General features: G+C 41.1%; 1 protein-coding gene across 2 annotated transcripts in view; it reads left to right on the top strand.

Annotated features, from left to right (window-relative positions):
- The window catches only part of LOC134565981 (formin-I-like), a 178,042-nt gene that overhangs the window by 76,200 nt on the left and 81,811 nt on the right, over positions 1-20,031 (top strand). For both annotated transcript variants that reach the window (XM_063425689.1, XM_063425690.1), the window contains exon 6: positions 3,765-3,926. In XM_063425689.1, coding sequence (XP_063281759.1) covers positions 3,765-3,926 — 162 coding nt within the window. The remainder of the gene's footprint in view (positions 1-3,764; positions 3,927-20,031) is intronic.

Genomic DNA, 20,031 nt, shown 5'->3' with positions numbered 1-20,031 from the left:
CAATATCCCAGGGCGAGATCTTTGAACTACCATGTCCTATGACCATTGTTTTAAAATAGCATGGATAGATATTAAGTGAGAAACAATTGGAAGTGAGAATATGAAGTGAGAAACAAACCCCACGGCAATAATTTCATCTTTAATAGGTAGAGACAGTGGCGTACCTACCACGGTCGTGGGCCGCCTAGATGCCGCCCCCACTATGTTCCCCCTGTCATAGGGGGGCCCAAGAGGTGGCCTATAGGCCACCTTATAGACCCCCCCGGTGGACAGCAGGGTTCCTGTCAGGTGCGTCAAGGGAGCTGTGTTCTCTCTGCTCTGTTCCCTCGCACACTGTTTGCTGATGCCGGGAGCAGGAATAGATATCTGTAGACAGACCATGAGGGAGCAGAGCAGAGAGAACACAGCTCCCTCGCCGCGTCTGACCGGAACTCTGCCGTCCGCCGCACTGCAGCCCCACTGGACCCCAGGGACAGATCCACGCCAGCTCTCCAGGTACACAGAGAGGAAAGATGCCCCTAACCAAGGGGGCTGCGGAGGGAGAGGGGGGAATTAGATTAGTAGCGTACCAATGCGTTCCCTTGACTGGGGCATCTAAAGTGATGACTAAGGTGTGTGGGCAGGACCATTATATTCACTGATTTTAAGTAGCCAGTAAAGGTTGATGGATCCATTATTAGATTCGAACTTTATTTCTCAGAATGTTAATTTTTACATCATTGTATATTTCAATTAAACCAGTTAGTAAAGCCCCTCAATTCGTTTTCATGCACTCATTAGATCCCACCTTACCGACTGCAAATCAGTCTTCCGCAGCCTCTCTTATACCAACAATGTAGCTTATTGTCCTGAATTTTGGCCATACATTTTTACCATGGCCAAGTTGATAAAATGAATATTTTGTGTAATTTGTGTTTTTATGGGAAGTGTATCAACAAGTTCTGTCTACCCCTGGACTAGATCATTAACTTAGTTTAGAGCCACCTGCTGGCATAAAATGTAATACAATATTTAGTAAATAATAAACATATTGCTAGTATTAGCAGCATAAACCCACATGAAAATATTCAGGGAAACATTAACAATAAGATTGTTTACAGCGAGAAGGGACATAGCGTATATTTCAAGGACATTATCCAATGAACACTGAATTCGTCCTTGGATTTAAACACTAGGTGATATTTGTCTTTTTCAATGCTCCCTACTTGAACCAAGAACCCAAAATATCTCTGTCAGCTTCTAAACCTCATTGTCCTCCTAGACCTTTGGGAAAATGAGTTTCAGGTCTGTAGAAAACATAACCCAGGAAAATCAATGTAGCTGACACGCAATACAAGACTTGTTTGAAAGTCATTGTTCTGAAAAGATTGAAGATGTTTCTGAAACGGCTTTGATTAGCAACAGTCTCTGCAAATATTAATATTCATTATAAAGACATGACAACAAACGCTATATAGAATTTGATAGTAAAGAATATAATGCGGCAAGCCAGTTTACAATTATTATATACACTGAAAAGAAAGCTTATTGTTTCTTTATTTTACTTTTTTTCCCTAAGATTTTTCTGTTCTTAAACATCAAGGCTAACATTTTTACAAACAGTAAGAATAATTAAGGGATTTATTCGCTAAGCGGTACTTTATGCTGAAGTGATATCCAACTTGCAAATTGTGGGAAACCAGAGTCACATTAGACAATTATCTTCAATTTAAAAAAATAAATGTTATTTTGACCTGAATTCTAAGTAGCAATTGGTACAGACTGGCACTCATACGGTTATATTCACCCTTCAAGCACCATAACAACATACATTTCTCTAATGGATTACAGCGCCTGGATGTCCCCTGTCATAATCGTTGTGCACTAACTGAAGGCCATTTACTAAACTGTAAAATGTTGGGAATTACTATATTAAAAGTTAATTCCAAATCTTAATGAAAAAAACGCCAATTCCAATGTTTGGTCAACTTGGCAATTTTGAAATGCCGTTTTTACCTTATCACAAATCACACTATTGTGAATAAACCATAAGTTTTTGCATATTACCAATTAATTTTAATATTGTCTTCTCCGTTCAGTGGAATCTTTCCTTTGCATATAAAACCCAGTAAAATGAGTATTGACCTTTTATTAACTTTTTGAGCATCGATGCCTTGAAGACATCAGTAAGGACAACATTGCAAAATGTCTATAATTACAAAACCAAACTTTGTATACGGTATATTTTTAAGGTCACACTTTGGTCATGAACCAGCCTAGGTGACGGTTATCTGAGAACATTAGAGTCTACTTGGATTCAAAAAAGACAAAAAAGTCCTCTAGATTTAATAACCCAACCAGATTTTAATCTCTCTTAAATTTTGAAGCAGACATTTTTTTTTATGTCAAAATCCACCTCTACAAAGTCCAAACCTTTCTACAAGCACAGTTTATGTAGAATGTGCAGAGTTGCTTTTATAATAATATTAACAGCCAGAGGGCAACAAATCCAACCGCAATATCCGTTTTCTCTAGAAGGAGAATTAGCCAACCTTTTGATGTCAAAACTCCTACATTTTCTATACTTACACATACATGGAACATCACATTTGAGACGTTGGAATCTCAGAAGGGACACAATGTCATTTTTCTTATCAAACTCTATTATTACATTTCTCCTGTATTTCGAGATAGTGTGGGAACACTGGTAAACAAAACGTTTTATACTGGGCGGTTGGCCTATTTCTTGGCAAAAACATAGAGAAAACTAATCAAGAGACACTGAGGTTATTATCTACATAACTCGTTAAACACCAATGTCATTTTTTGACAACGTAATTTATCCCCTAAACATTTTTTATTAGCATAGTATGTTTTATTTATATTGCATTAGCCACTCTGTGCAGGACTGCTGTCATCAACAAAGCTTGCGGTATTGCTTTATGGGTTAAAGGAAATTCCCCTTTATTCCTTTTTATAAAAGTGCAGCAATTTTATAGAGGGCATTAGTAACACTCTCTCAGCTGATGGTTACACACCTGGGATGGTTATTCTGCCTCACTCGGTTTAAATGATCATTGAAGCTACTTCTTGTAGAACGGTATTAGTTCCAAAGCTTCTCTACGAGAGGCACCCCATTGGCTGAGTATTTTGATTGTTGTGCATGTGCCGTACGTCCTCAATGCTTCTCTATAAGATGGTGCTGTAGAAGGTTCTGCATTGATCCTGATCATGCTGAACTATTTTTTTTTTTTTTTTTTTAAAAAGGCAATCAAAATCTTCACTTTTTTTAAAATGTATTTATTAGTTTTTTTTTATGAGGTTGGACTGGATGATTTTTTTAGGCAGTTATCATTTTTGGTATAACTAAACTAAAAATCATTGGTAAAAACCAAACAATGGTTGATACACAACGTAAAACATCAGGGCTATTGTCCTATTTCAGTTTTGCCATACTGCAGGGGTAGGCAACCTTTGGAACTGCGCATGTTGTGGACTATATCTGCACTCATACTTTACCAGTATTATGGCTATAAAAGTATTATGGGAGATGTAGTCCTCAGCATCTGGAGTGCCGAAGGTTGCCTACCCCTGTCATAGTGTTTTATAGAGGGCCACAGTGCATGTGTATTATTTGAGGACCCAGGATCCCTAATTATAAAAAGTCACAACTCAATAGAGCAAAATAAACAGTAGAGGTTGGTATAACCTCCCATTGTGTAGAAACATTTGTTACAGATGGTTGCATTTCAAGGAACATGAATATGTCTCGCTTGATTTTCCAGGTGCCTGGTGAAGCTTAAAAGACAGGAACTTGTCTATTACTGTGCTCAGGAGAAGTTACAGCCAGTGGAAAACATCATTAACCTGTCGGAGTGCTATGTGTATTCTAGCGGAAATAGTGATTCGCCCTCGTTTACTATACACACCAAAGGAGGTAGTTTAGTGTAAGTTCCTTGAGCAGAAAAGAAAAAAATGTAGAAGAATGTTTATGGTTTAAATGTTTTTGTTTTATCATCAAAGGTTTATGGTTGTGTCCTTTTCCTCAATATTAAATGGACGCCAAGCACCATAATCACTACAGTCTCCTATAGAGCCTTGAGTTCCATGGGGCTGTCCATAGTAAGTATTACATTTTAGCATGATTTAACAACTAACCTAGGTCTGTTCTAGGTACCCCCTGCTGCCGCCTCTGTTAGCTTTACACAGCTAAGTAGGGCTATACAAGACTGAGCTCATTGGCTCATTGAGAGAATGGTTCTGCATTGGTCACTCTCTCTTCCATAAAGACATCTAACATCTACTAAATGAGAAGGGTGGGCACCTATGTGCAGTGGTGTATTTTGGATTTGTGCTGCCCTAGGCACAACTAAATTTGGGCACCCCCAAAATTTAAATTTGCCCCCCCAATTTGTGTCAAGGCCACTTTTTTGACTGAGAGACACATGACAGATACATGCACTGATATACACTCACTGACAGATACACAGACATTGGCACACACATACAGTCATTGGCACACACTGTTTAACACACACACACTTTCACTGACAGACACACACTGACACACACACTCACTGACAGGCACACACTCTCAGATACACATAAAATGACAGACACACTGACACACACTCACAGGCACACCCATTCTCACTGAAAGACACGCACACTTTCACTCACTCACAGACACACACTGACAGCTACACTCACTCACTCACTCACAATAAGGTGGACAGTCCCAGAACACGAGGCAAACAAGGCATTTGTCTGGGAGCTTGGTGTGGCATTTTTTTGGTGCCCCCCTGAAAGTGCCGCCCTAGGCAAATGCCTTGTTTACCTTGTGGTAAATACATCCCTGCCTGTGTGACCCTGGTAAGCTGAAACCCATAATAAAGCAGTTTAAATACTTAATGTACAATGGCACAACGGCACTCCTGGCACCATAACCACTAAAGGGGCTTTTGTACTTATGGTGCCTGGAGTGTTTGGATCCATGCTACATGTGATTGTTCAATTAACACAACCTGTATTATTGTAGCCTTAATATTTGTAAAGGAAATCATATTATCTTGGCTCTCAAAAGGCAATGTTCTCCCGTTATTAGTGTCAGTGAATGCAGAGTCCCTAGTGGCTGGGTGGTCAGTCCACTCATTTAGAAAAAAATATACTGTGTGTGACAGGAGGAGTCTATTGATGTTTCCGATATGCAAACATGCAAACAAACAAATACATCCACAAAATGCTGAGCTCCTGACCAGCTGGACGGCACGTTTTGTGACTTGTTGTGATTCCATACACTTTATGTACCATAACACCGTTGGTAGTTCAGTTAACACATTCACTCCCAAATAGCTAGACAGGAAGGGCACAGTCAATGTAATCTGTGTACTTGGAACATGAGATGGCAGATAAGAAAATAATAGTCATTTGGAATAGAATAGATTTCTATTCCGAGGCAATAAATATAATGAAACCTCTACATATAAATATATTTGTTTTATTTACGAATTGTAGAAATATAGGCTTATAGAGATAGTAGTGATTTCGAATATAGCAATAATGCTACAATAACGACATAGAAAACGTGGCACAGGGAAAGCTCTTCTCATAGGGATGTGGAAGGATTCTGCAGCTATGTTTGGGATGTAGATTCCAGACGTGCCAGCACTGTGTTCGCGTTTATTCTGACATATAAAAGACTAAAACTTTCATTCTTTTCCTCTGCAATGCAATTCCATCCATTCTGGATGCTGTTGCAAAATAGTAAACAGGCGTTCACACAATTCTCCTGGATGAACATTATTCTAGACTAGAGCTGTGATGTAATTCCAGTAAAATACAAGTTTAGCAGGCTAAGATTGCCACAAGGCATATGTATGTATATGTGTTTGTAGTATCAGTTAGTTAATTACACGTAGCTAAGATACTGTTATCACTGTACTGACCAGGTGCAGGAATGTAAGAACTGGAATTACGCGTCCCTCTCCTTTGTATCAGATGAGCCACGTGGTTAGACCGGATGGATGAGTTTAGACTCTATTTATTAAATAGGTTAAGGGTATGTGTGGGTGTAGTTAATTGTGGGAGGAGCTACAGTGCTATATAAGGAATGTACTCTATGTATTCAGTACTCAGACTTTGCTGTATTTTGGTGACGCTAGTCCCTCTGAGTCCCGATCGGTGATCCAATAAAGAATCTCTTCCTTCCTGAAGAAACCTGTGTCCATCTCTCTGTGCTTGGCTTCCGTCAGTTTCTCCGGTATCATTTGGTGCATTGGCCGGGAAGCTCATCGTTCAACGGTAGCTGAGAGGCAGAGGCGTGAGACGGTCTATCTTTGCCCACGTTCTCTACGGCTGCACCCCTGAACTTCTGCGTGGACCTCCCTTCGTCTCGGCGCCACTGGTCTGTTGTCCAGGAGATCATCGGCCTCTACGTGAGAAGTGCTGGGGTGTCCCCGTCGATGAGTGTGAACTCAGGTTCAGGAACGAGGAGGTAAGACAACTGCTGTTTTAGACGGCAGGACCCACTAGGGGTATACCGATTGTGCGGTAGGCCCAAAGGGGTTTTGAATCTGTGTATCTGCCCCCTCTGTCGGAGGGAAGGAGCGAAGGCGCACCGCTCGATCGAACGCTCTTTAGTCAGACCGTTTGATTTGGTTAGTCAGGCGGGGTCCTGGTGTAAATAGCCCTAGCCGGACACCGGTGTCTTGTCTAGACTAGCGTTCTAGGGTGTATATTACGTTCGCTAGGTCGGAGGGACCGGGAGACTAAGCGGCGCCTGTGTAAATTCGGTTCGCTAGTTCTCATCCTATCTGGGCTAAGTGGGAAGGCGTGTAAATTTGGAACCCACTAGACTTTTGATAGTGCGACTAAGAGGCGCCTGTGTAAATTCGGTTCTCTAGCTCGCTATATATGTGGTGATTGGGCAGTGTGGCTAACCAAAACGGGTGTATATAGTTTTAGGTAGTCCATTCAAGGTACTGGCCAATAGTTTAGTTGGGAATTGTAAATGTGTTAACGATTGTTTTAGTAAAGTGTATATCTTGTTAGATAGCGCGAGCTCAGCCGTCTAGCGAGAGTGTTAATAGTGTGTTGCTGTATTATAGTGCACGGTACCATAACCCTGTATATTTACTGACATTATATAATAAGTACTAATCATTGTCGTCCATTGCATGTTTAACACCATAACCACTAATAATTGTATTGTGACCTTAACTTGTGCTTTGACCTATGCTAACCGTACTGTAACCGCTATTTGTAAAAGACGATGTTACTGGGGTGTGTTATAGACGGGTAATTCGTATATAGAGAATTATAGCGTGGGTGACTGTATAGTTACGCCAAAGGGCATAATATTGATTATATAGTGACTGGTGTAACAGCTGTGTGTGTACGGGAATTCCCTGAGTGTTTATTGTTATTGTGTACGTTTCACTTGGTAACCGTACCACGTGGTGCTGTTGCCAGAGGAAACGGGTGTGACTGTTGAATAGTACGCGTGTATAGTATTCGTTGTCGACGACGTTCCATTGTTAAGTATGGGTGCGTCGCAGTCAACGATTCCGGATCCCTTAGGATGTATGGTTAAGAATTTTAAAAAGGGATTCAAAGTTTGTGATTTTGGGGTAAAGATGTCTCCTGTACGTTTGGTCACTTTGTGTACTAGGGAGTGGCCTACTTTGGTTGCGGCATGGCCGCCACGTGGCAGTTTGGATCCAACTCTGGTACAGCGCTTACACGTGGCTGTATCGGGTAGGCCTGAACTTTACGGCCAGTTTCCTTATATTGACTGTTGGAGACAGGCCGTAAATGACTCGCCAAAATGGCTCCAGACATGCCACGAGGAGCAGTGTCGCCTCATGGTAGCTAGGACTTGCTCGTCCACTAGGACTGGTGTTAGGCCCATTTTGGACACGCCCCCTGAGTCCGAGATCCCTTTGCCGCCCCCTTACTTTCCGTTAAGAAGAAGTGACGCAAACGCAGGAAGTCCTGCACCCCTCCCCTCATTACCCTCATCCACTTCCGCTTCCTCCTCCAGTACAGGATCCACCCCCCCTCGTACTAAATCTCCCCTTCCGGAACCAGAATCCACCCCCATTAGAAACGAATATCCTGATTTGGCGCCACTTCAGACTTCCGGTCAAGCTTCATCTAGCTCGGCTCGAAGTGTTTTATTTACGACCTTTTCCCAAAACCGACCTCCCACATCCCCATACCCTATCTCTCCCCGACCGGAACCCATGACTGACGCCTCTCTACGTAGCCCCATCCAAACCCGACAGTTGACTGGTGCCCAACAATTAAAGCACTATCAGATGCCTCTTCGTCTGAATCCCGGGTCAGCTTATATCGATCCCGCAGGTCAAATGGCACACGCTGACCCAGTCTTCGTATATGTCCCATTTACCACAACCGATCTTTTAAACTGGAAGACCCATAATTCCTCGTATACTGAGAAACCACAAGCTATGACTGATCTGTTCACCTCAATAGTACAGACGCATAATCCGACATGGGCTGATTGCCAGCAGTTACTAATGACTTTATTTAACAATGAGGAAAGGACAAGAATAAATCAAGCAGCCATTAAAGCATTAGAGGATAGAGCCCGTGCTTTGAACCAAGCCAATCCAGCAGCATGGGCCGCGACACACTATCCCAACACCGATCCCGATTGGAACGTAAATGGTGCTGATATGGTTCAACTCAGAGCCTATAGAGACGCTATAATTGCTGGCATGAAAGCCGGAGGAAAGAAAGCCATTAACATGTCGAAGACAGTTGAGGTGATCCAGAAAAGCGATGAAGCGCCCAGTGTCTTTTATGACCGATTATTGGAGGCATACCGCTTGTATACCCCCTTTAATCCGGAAGACGCAGACAATTCCCGAATGGTTAACTCCGCCTTTGTCAGCCAAGCATACGGAGATATTAAGCGCAAGCTACAAAAGTTAGAAGGGTTTGCAGGTATGTCCATCACCCAACTAATGGAGGTAGCAAATAAGGTCTATATGAACAGGGATACAGAAAGTAAGAAAGAGGAAGAGCGCAAGATGCGTAAAAAGGCTGATATGCTAGCGGTAGCGATCGCAGGCGTAGATAAACGGGGCCCAGATAGAGGCAATAATAGATGGAGTAGGGAGCCTTTGAGTAGGGATCAATGCGCGTATTGCAAGGAAGAAGGGCATTGGAGGAACGAATGTCCGCAAAGAGAGCAGTACGAGAGAGACCAACCCAGGGCAGGCTACGGAAACTTTAGAGGTAGAGCGAGAGGTAGAGGAGGCCCCGGAGGGAGTAATGGTTATAGAGGGAGTAATGGGAACAGAGGAAGTGTTAGGGAAGACAGGTATATTCCAGCAGCGCAAAGGTCCCGCGATAGAGAAGGTAGGGACTTTGTAGGATTGGCTGACACTGTCATGGAGGACTATTGATACCGACCGGGCTCCATCCCCCTTGGTCGAGCGGAGCCTATGGTCGATGTATCAATAGGGGGGAAAAGGAGTGCGTTCATGATCGACACTGGTGCTGAACATTCAGTGGTGACTAATCTAGTTGCTCCTCCATCTGGAAGGACTATTACTGTGATAGGAGCAACTGGAAGAAGTGCTGAAAAACCGGTTCTTAAAAGTCGACTCTGTACATTGGGAGGCCACGTAGTAAAACACCAATTCCTTTATATGCCTGAATGTCCAGTCCAATTGCTGGGACGTGATATGCTATCAAAATTACAAGCGCAGATTACGTTCCTACCAAATGGAACAACATCCTTAAAGTTTAATGGACCTTCAGGTATTATGACTTTATCCGTACCAAAGGAAGAAGAGTGGCGACTTTATACAGTGTTGACTAGCCAAAACCCTAGGAGTGATGAGACATTGTTTAACATACCAGGAGTTTGGGCAGAGAACAACCCACCAGGACTGGCCCGCAATATTCCACCAATAAAAATTGAACTGAAACATGGGGTTTATCCAGTGAGCCTAAGACAATATCACATTCCGCAGAAGGCTAAGAAGAACATCCAATCCTATCTGGATAAGTTCATACGGTATGGTATCCTAAAATTCTGTACTTCCCCCTGGAACACCCCATTGCTGCCTGTTCAAAAGCCCGGTACAGATGAGTATCGACCTGTACAGGACTTAAGAGCAGTCAATGATGCGGTTGTTAGCATACATCCAGTTGTACCCAATCCATATAACCTGCTTGCTTTAATTCCGGGCGGGGCTACTTACTTCACAGTCTTAGATCTCAAAGATGCCTTCTTTTGCCTCCGAATTGCCGCAGAAAGCCAATGTATTTTCGCTTTCCAATGGGAGAACGCTGTAACGGGCTCAAAACGCCAAAGGACTTGGACAAGACTGCCCCAAGGGTTTAAAAATTCACCTACCCTATTTGGTTCAGCTCTAAGTCAAGATCTACTGGATTTCGAGTCTATCCCAGGAGAATGTGTATTGTTACAATATGTAGATGACTTGTTGATAGCAGCAGTTACAAAAGAAAAATGTCAGCAAGCAACGCACGATCTACTACATATTCTCTGGAAGGCAGGATACAAGGTGTCCAGGAAGAAGGCTCAGTTGTGTTTGCCAACTGTCAAGTATCTGGGATTCCATATCTCTGAAGGTCAAAGGATTATGGGGCCAGAGAGAAAAGAAGCTGTCTGCCAAATACCAATACCCAAGAATAGAAGACAAGTGCGAGAATTCTTGGGGGCAGCAGGTTGTAGAGTTGGGTAAGACTATGGAGGAGGTACAGAAATGGGTACAAGATAGATTACCTGTGAATATTTATCCCCCTGTTCATAGTTATCATCCAGGAGACCAAGTGTGGATTAAAGAGTGGAATAATGTACCGTTAGGGCCCAAGTGGAGAGGTCCTTATGTTGTTCTTTTGTCTACCCCTACAGCGATAAAAGTAGCCGAAGTAACTCCGTGGATACATCACTGCAGGGTTAAACCAGCAGCAGTCGATTCTTGGCAAATTACAGCAGATCCAGAGAATCCCTGCAAGATCCGGTTGAAACGCACTACTCAGTCGGAGTAACGAGGAATTATTGTGGATTACAAATTTTATTGTTACAGGTGTGAGTGAGAAGGCCATAATAAAGCCTGTCCGCTTACCAACACATAGTGTATAAGCCAGGAAAGTCTCGAAGGGACACCTGTGAAGACGAGCAGAACTCCATTCCCTGCAGCCCTCACATCCTGGAAGCTGAGGTTCCATCGCACGGACGAAGACTGAGGATGACGGCGAAAGATGTGCTTTTGATTGTGTTTATTTATATGTGTTTTTATATTCAGGAAGGTAGAGGTACCGACACTCCTAGCTGTGAGGTATGCATTAAGACTACGAGAACAGGTAACCATATTTCCCAAACCCTAATTTGGCATTCACAATACGAATGTAAAGGAGAGGTATCAAGATGTAGATACCTAAATATAGACTATAGTGTGTGCCATTTAGGAGTAGGAGAACCTAAGTGCTTCAGTCCAGAGTATCAACCTCGTACAATTTGGTTGACTCTCAGGAATGGAGATCCTCAGGGGACCCTAATTAATAAGACGGTGTTAGAATCCGTACATTCTTCGGGTGTTCTGCTATTTGATGCATGTAAGGCGATATCAAGTGGTAGAAAACCGTGGAATGTATGTGGGGATCTTAGATGGGAGAGGACGTATGGGTCTAATGATAAATATATTTGTCCCAGTAGTAAAAATAAATATGTGAGTCCTAGATGCCCAAATAAAGACTATAACTTTTGTCCATATTGGTCTTGTGTGGGGTGGGCGACTTGGGGACAGACAGTAGATAAAGACATGATAGTGACTAAGTTGCCGACTAGCCCTTATTGTAAGTCTATGGAATGCAACCCAGTCCATATACTTATTAATAACCCCGACAAGTTCCTAGATAAGTATGGAAATTTATTTGGGTTTCAGATATACGGGACGGGTTTAGATCCTGGGACATTATTGTTTATAGGAATAGAGACTGATACGGTATCCTCCCAGACTCATCAAGTATACCATTCCTTTTATGAAGAGATGAGTATAGATAATAAGATCCCCCATAACGCTAAAAACCTGTTCATTGACCTAGCTGAAAGTATTGCCGGTAGTCTTAATGTTACCAACTGCTATGTGTGTGGAGGTACTAACATGGGAGACCAATGGCCTTGGGAAGCAAAGGAGGTAATGTCCGGTTCTGAGGCAGTTGACCAACTAATATCTACACAAGCCGATTATCATTTGAGTGTTAGAGGTAAATCTGAGTGGAGATTAAAGACCTCCATCATAGGTTATGTTTGCATAGCAAGGAAAGGAATAATGTATAATACTTCTGTAGGAGAATTAACTTGTCTAGGGCAAAAAGCTTATGATGATGATACTAAAAATACAACTTGGTGGTCGGCTTCAAATGTCTCAGAACCATCTAACCCGTTTGCTAGATATGCCAGTTTAAAGGATGTGTGGTTTGATTTATCCATCACATCTACCTGGAGAGCCCCAGCAAATTTGTACTGGATCTGTGGTAAGAAAGCCTATTCGGAGTTGTCACAGGACTGGGAAGGGGCATGTGTGTTGGGTATGCTCAAACCATCCTTCTTCTTGTTACCGATTGAAACAGGTGAGACTTTAGGTGTTAAAGTGTATGATGTGAATCATAGGAAGAAAAGGGGACCCTTAGAGATAGGCACCTGGGAAGATAATGAATGGCCTCCCCAGCGTATCATAGATTATTATGGGCCAGCCACGTGGGCAGAAGATGGTACCTTTGGTTATAGAACCCCAATTTATATGCTCAACCGTATTATAAGATTACAGGCGGTGGTTGAGATTATTACTAATGAGACCTCACAAGCACTCAATCTTCTAGCGAAGCATAATACCAGGATGAGGACAGCAGTGTACCAAAATAGATTAGCCTTGGATTACCTTTTGGCAGTAGAGGGAGGTGTATGTGGGAAGTTTAACCTGAGCAATTGCTGTCTTCAAATAGATGACGAAGGGCAAGCAATAGCTGAGCTTACTAGCCATATGGTTAAACTAGTGCATGTGCCTACTCAGGTATGGAAAGGGTACAATCCAAGTAGTTGGTTTGGTAGCTGGTATGAGTGGTTTGGAGGGCTTAAGGCAGTGGTAGGTGGAGTCCTACTGATTTTACTGTTGTGTCTACTCCTACCGTGTCTTATACCCTTAGTAGTTAGGTCTGTGCAAAGCCTGATAGGAAGTATAGCAGAGAGGAAGGCTGCTGCACAGATAATGGCGATATATAAGTATAAGGCTCTAGATCAAGGAGAACCAATGCAGGAAGATGAGTGTTAAAAGATTCACATCATAAGATAAGTCTGGTCTGGTTCATGGTAACCTGAGGTATATGCAAACCAAGGTTAAGTGATGCCTCAAGTAATTGTGAAATATCAGAGGCATCAAAGGGGGGAATGTGATGTAATTCCAGTAAAATACAAGTTTAGCAGGCTAAGATTGCCACAAGGCATATGTATGTATATGTGTTTGTAGTATCAGTTAGTTAATTACACGTAGCTAAGATACTGTTATCACTGTACTGACCAGGTGCAGGAATGTAAGAACTGGAATTACGCGTCCCTCTCCTTTGTATCAGATGAGCCACGTGGTTAGACCGGATGGATGAGTTTAGACTCTATTTATTAAATAGGTTAAGGGTATGTGTGGGTGTAGTTAATTGTGGGAGGAGCTACAGTGCTATATAAGGAATGTACTCTATGTATTCAGTACTCAGACTTTGCTGTATTTTGGTGACGCTAGTCCCTCTGAGTCCCGATCGGTGATCCAATAAAGAATCTCTTCCTTCCTGAAGAAACCTGTGTCCATCTCTCTGTGCTTGGCTTCCGTCAGTTTCTCCGGTATCAGAGCGAGACAGTCAGTGAGACCGGTTACAGCTTTAAAGGAAACTCACTTGAAAACCAAAAATGTGTTCTATATTCCAACAGTATCCAATCCAATATAAACCTGGGCTGCTAGAGAAAGGGTTAACTAATAACAGTTTGTTTTGTAATACAGGCTCCTTAAGGATCGTGTTATAAAAAAATGATTTGTTTAGCACTAAAACGGCATTTGTGATTTCCAGAAATAACAGGCCATTCCGGGTATATCAGGCTTACCTGCAAAGTGTGCTATCCCCTCAGGTCCAGTAATTAGAGAACGAGATTGCAAGTAAACACCAAAGGCCCGAGGGACCAAGCTGGCAATGTGTTTATCATGAATGAAATAACTTAACATTTTTAGATTGTTTCAGTAATTACACTTTACTCATTTAGAATACTTAAACTGGATTTGGTTCAAGTTTTGCCTGTAGATAGAGTACACATGTTAGCGTATTATCAGGGTGTTTGCATAGTGTATGCCAATCAACCTTTATTCCATTTCAGCCAAATATCTCTTTAAAATTCAATTTTGGCAATTTTGACTAGACTAAGGAAAATATACAAAAATATGCGCAAGCTCAGTAAAGTAAAAAAAACTCCCACAAATTATGCTTTTCTTAGATTTAAAGCAGTGGTTCTCAAACCAGTCCTCAAGACCCACCAACAGTCCAGGTTTTGTTAGTATCTCCATTGGAATAAAACAGGGAAATACATAAATCCTGGACTGTTGGTGGGCCATGCGGACTGGTTAGAGAACTACTGATTTAAAGGGACACTTTATTGCCAAATAAAGAAAACAAATCCCTATTTAGTAAATATACACATAATGGACACTTGCATGCATTTAACCCCTTAAACAAAACCTGGAATTCGCGCTATATGTCTGTTCAACCGTGATTTGCCTCTTTCTTATTAAGTGCACCCCCCCTTATTATATATCATTTTATTCAGGGTAAACCGGGCTTTAATTTCTCATGAAATATTTATATATTAAACATAATTTAATATGAATAAAACCTAAAAATATTCTGCATGGCATTTTAACTGTGAACGTCATAATACTGTTAGATTTTACTGAAATAAATTACACATATTTGCATTCAGCGATGTCTGATGAGTACCCCCCATGTACAGGTTTTAAAGGACTTTAGAAAGTTACAGAGTAAAATATAAGGCTTGCCTATTTTAGTTTTCACACATTTACCATATTTACCATATTTGTTTTCTGGGCCTATGTTGCCTTTGAGACCGTATGTAGGTCCAGAAATGAAAAGTATACAACACATGGTATTCAAAAATGTGTTATGACCAGTCTTTTTTAGCAGTCACTTGGTTACAAACCCTCGTCAAAGTTAGTGTTCATAATTTCTTTTTGCGCAAAAAAACTGTAATTTGACTGATGATATCATTGTCATGATACGTTGCACTGTTTTAAAACACTCATGCTTGTATTCAGTGAAATCTCCCTAGTACGACAGTGCCCCCATGTACAAGCTTCAAGGTGTTTTGTAAAGTTACAGGGTAAAATATAGAGTTTGTAACTTAAATTAACTTTTTATTATATATAATTAAAATTATTACCCCCTCTTAACCCCTCCTAACCCTCCCACCCTCAGTCTGGTTTCCAGCAATATCCCAGGACGGGATCTTTGTGCTGCCATGACCTATGACCAGAAAAAGAAAATCACGGTAAGAAGAAATAAATGTTCCTTTTTACTGACCATATTCATGGCAACTCAACAATGGGTAATACCCAAGCAATAACCAAGGGAGAAAAAGATATACACAAAACTTCAAAATTATCAGTGCAAAGTGACGACACACACACATCCAAGAATATCGTAAGTGAATACTGAAAGCCCACTCTTGTCAATTTATCCTGCCCTAACGTCCCCATGAAAATGCCTGATAAAATAATTGGCTGTTTTACATATAAGTTCAAGGGTGAGAAGACCCTCACATACTGTAACCCCAGAGTTTTAGAAGCCTGAATTAGCCAAGACTATACATCTGCTGATAACTTTTATAGAGGCTTGGTAGACCTGATCATAGATCCTAAAACATTTAACTAGAAAAAGACGAGAAGTTTAATGTCTGAGTCTTCATTCTCATCAATGGGCTTAAGAGCTTGAATAATAATTTCCTAATTAATATGAATAGAAGAAGTCACTTTATGACTGTATTCAGGAACAACTCTGAGGAATATTCTATATTGTGAAAGACAGTAAAGTGCTTGAAGATCTGATACTCTTCTATGCTAATTCCACCAGTAGAGCTAACTTAATATTAAGCAACTGTGGTGAAATAGTCATATGGTCAAAAGAGTGAAGGTTTCAGATCCCTTAAAACCAATGAAGTATCCATGGGGAGCAATGGTTTAACTGTAGGCTTCATACTAATACAACCTTCAGATATCTACATACTTCCATATAAAAAAACATTTATGATTAGTGGGATCAGAAAGTGCTGTGTCATGTACCTCTAATTTGATATAGCTCAGCCTTTGACAAAGTCTAGTTTGAACAATCTCTAGAACCTCCTTGTTAGAGGGATTTTGAGTGTTCACCTATTTAGAAGTTCACCTATTTAGAAGTAGACCTTCTGAATATACGGTCTCCGGTACTGCGTACAATACTCCAAGTGAAGTCTCACCAGTGTTCTGTACAATGGCATGAGCACTTCCTTCTTTCTACTGCTAATACCTCTCCCTATACAACCAAGCATTCTGCTAGCATTTCCTGCTGCTCTATTACATTGTTTGCCTACCTTTAAGTCATCAGAAATAATCACCCCTAAATCCCTTTCCTCAGATGTTGAGGTTAGGACTCTATCAAATATTCTGTACTCCGCCCTTGGGTTTTTACGTCCAAGATGCATTATCTTGCACTTATCCACATAAAATGTCAGTTGCCACAACTCTGACCATTTTTCTAGTTTACCTAAATCATTAGCCATTTGGCTTATCCCTCCTGGAACATCAACCCTGTTACATATCTTAGTATCATCAGCAAAAAGACATACCTTACAATCAAGACCTTCTGCAATATCACTAATAAAAATATTAAAGAGAATGGGTCCAAGTACAGATCCCTGAGGTACCCCACTGGTGACAAGCCCAAGCTTCGAATATACTCCATTGACTACAACCCTCTGTTGCCTGTCACTCAGCCACTGCCTTACCCATTCAACAATATTGGAATCCAAACTTAAAGATTGCAGTTTATTGATAAGCCTTCTATGTCCAACAGTGTCAAAAGCCTTACTGAAATTGAGGTAAGCAATGTCTACTGCACCACCCTGATCTATAATTTTAGTTACCCAATCAAAAAAATCAATAAGATTAGTTTGGCATGATCTCCCTGAAGTAAACCCATGTTGTCTCTGATCTTGAAATCCATGTGTTTTTAGATGTTCAACAATCCTATCCTTTAACATGGTTTCCATCACTTTCCCCACTACTGAAGTAAGGCTTACTGGCCTATAGTTGGCCAACTCCTCCCTATTACCTTTCTTGTGAATGGGCACAACATTCGCCAACTTCCAATCTTCTGCGACTACTCCTGTTAACAATGATTGGTTAAATAAATCTGTTAATGGTTTTGATAGTACACCACTAAGCTCTTTTAATAGCTTTGGGTGTATTCCATCAGGTCCCATTGACTTATTTGTCTTTACTTTTGACAGTTGAAATAGAACCTCTTCCTCTGTAAACTCACGTGTAATAAAGGACTCATTTATCCTTAATTTTCATCTGTAAATACCGAACAAAAATATTCATTGAGGCAGTCAGCTAGACCTTTATCCTCTTCTACATACCTTCCTTCTTTTGTTTTTAATCTAACTAATCCTTGTTTTACTTTTCTTTTCTCATTTATGTATGTAAAAAAGTTGTGTCCCCCTTTTTTACTGACTGTGCTATTTTCTCTTCTGTGTGTTATTATGGGAGCTCTTATAACTTGCTTAGCCTCTTTCTGCCTAATCTTATAGGTCATTCTGTCTTCCTCACTCTGGTTTTTTTTATAATTACTAATTGCTAACTTTTAGTTTTTTTACTATTTTGGCCACATCTGCGTAGTTCCACAGTGGTTTCTTGAATGTTTTGCTTTTACTGACAAGCCTAATGCAATTTTCTGTTGCCTTCAGCAGTGCAACTTTTAAATAATCCCATTTCTCTTGGACGCCATTTAAATTGCTCCAGTCTGATAATGACTCCTTTACACATATTCTAATTTTAGAAAGGTCTGTTTTTCTAAAGTCTAAAACTTTTTTTTGTGTGGTGTGACTCAGTCACTGTTCTTATATTAAACCACACTGATTGATGATCACTGGATCCTAAACTTTCACCTACAATAATATCGGATACCAAATCTCTATTTGTTAACACTAAATCTAGTATGGCCTCTTTACGAGTTGGCTCCTCAACGACTTGTTTTAGAGACAATCCCAGTAGGGAGTTTAGAATATGTGTGCTCCTGGCACAAGCAGCTATTTTTGTTTTCCAATTCACATCAGGAAGATTAAAGTCACCCATGATGATAACTTCCCCATTCATTGTCATTTTAGCTATTTCCTCAACTAGTAGATTATCTAACTCTTCAATTTGTCATGGGAGCCTATAAATCACACCTACACAAGTTACTGTGTGATTACCAAATTCTAACGTAACCCAAACGAACTCTATGTTCACCTCACTAACTTTTATTAGGCTAGATTTTATGCTATCCTTCACATACAGGACCACCCCTCCCCCTTTCCGGCCTTCCCTGTCTTTTCTATATAAAGAGTACCCTGGTATTGCTATGTCCCAGTCATTTTTCTCATTATACCATGTCTCAGTAACAGCGACTAAATCTACACTATCAGTTGACATTAGTGCCACAAGTTCATGGATCTTATTCCCTAAACTGCGAGCATTTGAAGACATGACTCTAATATTACCATTTTTTAACACACTTGCTACAGGCACCTTCTGTCCTTGTTTTTGAGGGACAATTGGATTGATGTTTTGTCACCCTTTTGCCCCCCCTCCTAGTTTAAATACATCCTAGCAAAACCTCTGAACTGCTCACTGAGAACATTTGTTCCCTTTTGAGAAAGATGTAAACCATCTTTTTTGTACAGTTTATTTCCATTCCAAACAGAGCTACCATGAGAATTAAAGCCAAATCCTTGCTAAGCAACCTGCCGTATATCATTGGCAAAAACACTAAACACTTCCTTAACCTCTGAAACCTCATTGCAAGCCAAGTAATTTGTCCCTAGATAGACAAGTACATCCAATTCCCCTTCCTGCTTTGCTCGCTTAACAATATAACAAATGTGTCTCCTGTCTCTGAGCAGTAACTCCGGGAAGACATCTCCCAACAACAACTGCTTTCTATTAGGCCTCAACCATAGTCTCCAAGCCTCTCTCCACAACGCCACTAGCCTCAGTGCCTCTCTCCACAACACTCTAGCCTCAGTGCCTCTCTCCACAACACCACTAGCCTCAGTTCCTCTCTCCACAACACCACTAGCCTCAGTTCCTCTCTCCACAACACCACTAGCCTCAGTGCCTCTCTCCACAACACCACTAGCCTCAGTGCCTCTCTGCACAACACCACTAGCCTCAGTGCCTCTCTCCACAACACCACTAGCCTCAGTGCCTCTCTCCACAACACCACTACCCTCAGTGCCTCTCTCCACAACACCATTACACTCTGAAAGTGCAGAAAATGAATTATGTAGAGCAACAGACTGTGCAATATGCCTTTTATCCACAACTCTAAGTCTACCAGATCCTACAGTAATCCATCTGCCATTCATAGTATGTCTCTGTGGCAGTGGCTTTGCAGCAGTTCCAGCCTGAGTTTGTTTACCAGATAATTTACAAATCTCAGACTTCAAAAATACAATCTCCTGCCGCAAGATAGAGAACTGTCTACAGATTAGACAACAACCAAACCTCCAAAAAGTGGAACGTGAAACAAATGCATAGCAACTATTACACTGAACTAAGTCTGCCATTCCAATGAGGTGAATTAATTTAAATCAAATGAATTTTAACTATTTATTTATCCTCCTGAATAATTCAGATTACCTCCAGTTTATCTCCAACCACACACACTTAGAAGCAACACTTAGATGAAGCAACCAAGCTA

This window comes from Pelobates fuscus, chromosome 6 (assembly GCF_036172605.1).
Source record: "Pelobates fuscus isolate aPelFus1 chromosome 6, aPelFus1.pri, whole genome shotgun sequence".
Taxonomy (NCBI): Eukaryota; Metazoa; Chordata; class Amphibia; order Anura; family Pelobatidae; genus Pelobates; species Pelobates fuscus.
This window is presented reverse-complemented; position numbering and strand designations above follow the sequence as displayed.